This window comes from Chrysochloris asiatica, unplaced genomic scaffold (assembly GCF_000296735.1).
Source record: "Chrysochloris asiatica unplaced genomic scaffold, ChrAsi1.0 scaffold00004, whole genome shotgun sequence".
Taxonomy (NCBI): Eukaryota; Metazoa; Chordata; class Mammalia; order Afrosoricida; family Chrysochloridae; genus Chrysochloris; species Chrysochloris asiatica.
Window position 1 is genome coordinate 32,017,420 of NW_006408522.1, and position 5,743 is coordinate 32,023,162.

At 41.2% G+C, this 5,743-nt stretch overlaps 1 protein-coding gene across 1 annotated transcript in view; it reads left to right on the plus strand.

The window, feature by feature from the left end:
- Positions 1-1,393: 1,393 nt before the first annotated feature.
- The window catches only part of CATSPER2 (cation channel, sperm associated 2), a 33,987-nt gene continuing 29,637 nt past the window's right edge, over positions 1,394-5,743 (plus strand). The window contains exon 1 of the mRNA XM_006831882.1: positions 1,394-1,538. Within this exon, the coding sequence (XP_006831945.1) occupies positions 1,394-1,538 (145 nt within the window). The remainder of the gene's footprint in view (positions 1,539-5,743) is intronic.

The following is a 5,743-nucleotide window of genomic DNA, read 5'->3' on the forward strand; positions in this document are numbered from 1 at the left end:
GCGGCGCCTGCGTCGAGCGGGCGGGACCAGCTGATAACCGCCGAGTGGACGGAGCGCGGGGCGGGGCCGAAGCGGCTAGCGCCGGGGAGAGCGGGACTGGGCTGGGGGCCCTTTGAAAGTGGGTTGGGGGCGAGCAGAGCCAGGGGTCTGGCGGAGAGGGGTTGAAGGTGGGACACAGACTGGCGGCGGCACAGCCGTGAGCTCTTCCGGTGTGGGGGAAGCCGAGCTCAGGGACGCCAGAACGGGAGGCGCAGGAGTGAAGTCAGAGCAGGGTGGGCGGAAGAGAGCTTGGGCTGACGTGAGGCCCAGAAACGAAAATTCAGAGGGAGCTGTACCCTGAGAAAAAGTCGAAGTGAATACACACTTGAGATGGGAAACATTTTCAAAATGTCAACCATTCATACAAGCTGTTGTATTTTGTCCACTTCCCCTTAACTTGATTTTTCTCCGGGGCAGCTCTAAGACCTCCCACCGTCCCACCTCATTGCTTGAGTCCCTTAAATTAAGGTAGGGCTGGGATTCCTTTGTCCAGCTCCTGGGCTCCCACCCTTGTGTCTGATGCTTTTGAGTTTTTAGTTAGAAATGTCACGACTCCAATCTCCATTTGTTTCAAAAACCTTGAGTCTTAGTACAATGTATCTGTTTTTCCTTAATCAAACCAAACCCACTGCCCTATAATCTGTTCTTCTCAGACTTGTTGTGAAGTGCCTTAGAGTCGGTTCCAACCCATAATGAGCCTGTATAGGGTTTCCGAGGAGCAGCTGGTGAGCTTGAACTGCCGACCTTGCACTTCAAACTGCTTTGCAGTCTGACGCATTAACCCACAGCCGCCACACCAGGACTCCCTAGTCTGTTCTTCCCAGACTAGATGCTCCTAATTCCTAATTATGGGAGTCCCGGTGGCGCAGTGGTTAAGTACTCGGCTGCTAAATTTAAGATTGGCGTTTCAAACCCAAGCAGCAGTTTTGCTGGAGATCTGTTTTCTTAAAGACTAAACCAAACCAAAAACCCATTGCCATAACCACTTGCCAAGCTCTTGTCCACTGCACCACTAAGGGTCCTCAAAGATTATAGCTGAGAAAGCCCTATGGGGAAGTTCTACCTTATAGAGCAGTTGTACTCTATTTATAGGATCAGCACTAGACTATGAATCAAATGTTGGCAGTTCAAACCCACCAGCTGCTCCTTGGAAACCCTTTATAGGGTGACTATGAGAACCGACTTCAACAGCACTTTACTACATTGGGTTCCTATGCATCAAAAGCCACTCAAGATCACTAACAACATCTCTTTAAGAGAAAAGAGCATGGGGAGGAGGGGAGAAAATAAACTCTATTCCTTGGTACAGCTCTGGGAGTTAAGTGATACTTGATTCTCCATTTTCTTGACAGACATGGACACTTACCATCCAACAAAGCATGTGCAGTTGCTCCGGGCCGATGCCATTCGGTCCCGTCTTGTTGATACCTTCTCTCTCATCGAGCATTTGCAAGGCTTGAGCCAAGCTGTCCCACGGTACACCGTCTACGAGTTATTTGGTCAGCAGCCTATTTCTTCACAAGGCTAAATTTAGGTCCTGGTGTGACCCTGTAGGTTATTCACTATATTGCTAACCACAAGGTTGGCAGTTCAAACCCACCAGCCACTCCTTGGAAACCCTATACAGGTCACTATGAGTTGAAGCCAACTTGAGGCACTTAACAACAACATCCATGCACTCTCTAAAAAGTAGGAAGCAGAGAGACAAATTTAAGGGTGGAAAATTCAGGGAGGTTGCTAGTTTAGAAGTTACAGTAAACTTGCTAAATCAAGGGCTTTATAAATAAAATTCTTTGAATTCAGAAGATGGTACCCATGTCACTCATTTTTAGGCATGGTATAGCTACTAGCCTTGCTGACTTGGAAGAATTTCTACCAAAGACACATGAAACTTGTGTGTTGAACCTGCTGCCTTTATTTTTAGGCATGGGCAGTACTGGTCATCCACCACTCATCTGCAGTTTGTTGTACTATGGTGGCCTACAGGTTGCTGTGATGTTAGAAGCTATATCATCTGTATTTGAAATACCATCAGCGTTACCTGTGGTAGAGAGGTTTCAGTGGAGCTTCCAGACTAAGACAGACTAGAAGGAAGAAGAAGCAGACTAGTTCTAAATGGTTATATGAATAGCAAACATTGTTAGACAATGTGCCAAAAGATGAGTACCTCAGGTTGGGAGGCACTCAAAATACGACTGGGGAAGAGCTGAAGCCTCCTCAAAGTATAGTTGACCATAATGACGTGAATGGAGAAAAGTTTTCATGCCCTCTACATACTGATTAGGGTACAACTTAGAATGAAAAGAAACAGCTGCAAACATATATTAATAATTGGGCAATGGAATGTACAAAGTATTGCATCTAGGAAAATTGGAAGTTGTCAAAATTAAATGGAATGCATAAACATCGATATCCTAGATATTAATGACCTGAAATGAACTGGTATTGGCCATTTTTAATCTGACAATTATTTGGCTTACTATGCCGAAAATGACAAATACAAGATGAATGATGTATTTGTCAAATTCATCGTCAAAAAATAACATTTTAAGATTTATCTTGAAGTATCATGCTGCCTGTGATAGGATAATGTCCTTATGCCTACAAGGAAGACCAGTTAATACCACTATTACTCAAATGTATGCACCCATCAGTCAAGTCAGTGATAATGAAATTGAAGAGTTCTACCAACTTCTTCAGTCTGAAATGGATCAAACATACAATTAAGATGCATTGATAATTACTGGTGATTGGAATTTGAAAGTTGGAAACCAAGAAGAAGGATCAGTAGTTGGAAAATAAGTCCTTGGTGACAGAAATTATGCTGGATATTGCATGATAGAATTTTGCAAGACTAATGACTTTTACATTGCAAATACCTTTTCTAAACAACATAAATGGTGATGGTACACATGGACCTCACCAGATACTATACATAGGAACCAAATTGACTATATCTGTAGAAAGATTGTGGAAAAACTCATTATCATTAGCCAAAACAAGGCTAGAGGCAGACTGTGAAACAGACCATTAATTGTTTATATACAAGTTCAAGCTGAAGTTGAAAAGAGTTAAAACAAGTCCACAAGAACCAAAATATGACCTTGAATATATTCCACCTGAATAGAGACCATCTCAAGAAGAGATTTGATGCATTTGATACTAATGACCGAAGACCACAAGAGTTATCAAATGCTATCAAGAACATCATCCATGAAGAAAGCAAAAGGTCATCCATTAAAAAGACAGGAAATAAGGAAAAGATCAAAATGGATATCAGAAGAGACTCTGAAACTTGCTCTTAAACTTAGAGAAGCTAAAGCAAATGGAAGAAAAGGTGAAGTACAAGAGCTGAACAGAAAATGTCAAAGGGCGGCTTGAGAAGAAGAGAAAGTTGAGTATTATAATAAATTGTGCAAAGACCAGGAGCTAGAAAGCCCCAAACGGAAGAACACGCTTATAATTTCTCAAGCTGAAAGAACTAAAGAATTATTCAAGCCTCAACTAGTGAAATATGGGCAATGTGAAATAATGCACTGGACTGCATGGTCGGCGGTTCACCAGTTGCTCTATAGAAACTGTCAGGGTTGCTGTGAGTTGGAACTGACTCTACGGCACTTAGCAATAACAACAATTGGCAAAATATTGAAAGATGCAGCATCAAAAGAAAAGGAAAGGAACAAACAGAGTCAGTATACCAAAAAGAAATGGTAGATGTTCAACCACTTATGAGGTAGTATGTAATCAAGAACCAATGGTAATGAAAGAAAAAGTCCAAGCTGCAATGAAGGCAAAACACACAGCTCCAGGAATTGATGGAATACAAATTGAAATCTTTCAATAAACTGATGCAGCACTAGAGGCTCATTCATCCATGTCAAGAAGTTTGAAAGACAGCTATCTGGCTAACTGAATGGAAGTAATCCATATTATGTCCACTCCAAAGAGAGTTGACCCAATGGAATACAGAAATCATTGAACAATATTAATATCACATGTAAATAGAATTTTGCTGAAGAAAGTACAAAAAGCAATAGTACGTTGAGAGGGAATTACCAAAAATTCAAGCTGTGTTCAAAAGAGGATATAGAACTAGGTATCACATTTCTCACATCAGATGGATCTTGACTAAAAGTAGAGAATACCAGAAAGATGTTTACTTGTGCTTTATTGACTATGCAAAGGCTCTCCGCTGTTTAGATAATGACAAACTATGGATAACACTGTGAAGAATGGGTATTCCAGAACACTTAATTGTGCTTATGAGGAACCTGTACATAGCCCAAGGGGATACTGAGTAGTTTAAAATAAGGAAGCGTTTTCCAGGGTTGTGTCCTTTCACCATACTTATTCAACATGTATGCTGAGCAAATAATCTGAGAAGCTAGATTATATGAAGAAGAACATGGCATCAGGATTGGAAGAAGACTCATTAACAACCTGCAGTATGCAGATGACACAACCTTGCTTGCTGGAATCAAAGAGGGCTTAAAATACTTTGATGAAGATCAAAGATGACAGCCTTCAATATGGATTGCACCTCAATCCTTACAAAACAAAAATCCTTACAACTGAACCAATAAATAACATGAAAAATGGAGAAAAGACTAAAGTTGTCAAAGACTTCATTTTGCTTGAATCCACAATCAATACTCATGGAAGCAGTCATCAAGAAATTAAATGACATATTGCATTTAGGCAAATCTGCTGCAAAAGACCTTCTTAGAATTATATATATATCAGTTGTAGGACTAAGGTGCACCTGGTATTTTCAATCACCTGATATGTGAAAGTTAGACAGTAAAGGAAGATCATAGATGAGTCAATGCATTTGAATTGTGATGTTGAAGAGTATTGAAAGTGCCATAGATTGCCCAAAGAACAAATAAATCTGTCTTGGACGAAGTACAGCTAGAATGCTCCATAGAAGCCAGGATGGTGAAACTTTGTCTCTCGTACTTTGGACATGTTATCAAGAGGAGCCAGTCCCTGGAAAAGGGCATCATGCATGGTAAAATGGAGAGTTGGGAAAAAGGAAGACCCTCTAGGAGATGGATGGACACAGTGGCAAAACAATGGGCTTAAATGAAACAACAATTGTAAGGATGATGCAGGACCAGGTGGTATTGGGTTCTGTTGTGCATAGGGGTGCTATGAATAAGAACTGACTTGATGGCACTCAGCAACAACAACCAGTTTTGGTCATAAGCAATACATTTGCTTTCACTCCAAACTATGAGGGTTCTCACAGCTTTGAAGAACAACAGCAAGGCAAGTCCCTGCACTAGGGGACCCATTAACCAGTATTTCTGTCCCCTGGAGCCCTTGAGTGATGTAAATAGTTGGAGTCCATCCAGAGGCACCTAAGAAGAAAGACCTAGTGATCTATTTCCAAAAAATCAGCCATTAAAAATCCACTGGATGGATAAACAAACTGTGGTACATACACACAATTGAATACTATGCTACCTTGAAGAACAACAAGGAAGCTGCAAGCCACCACAAAACATGGATGAACCTTAAGGACATTATGCTGAGTGAAATTAGTCACAAAAGGAGAAATACTGCATAAGACCATTATTGTAAAAGACTAAGAAAAAGAGCCCACTCAAAAGGGGAAAAAATCCCAAAAAACGATAATAGCAGATCACCAGGATGTATGGGATGAGAGGAGGGGAAGGAGGGAAGGGAAGATAGAGCACAG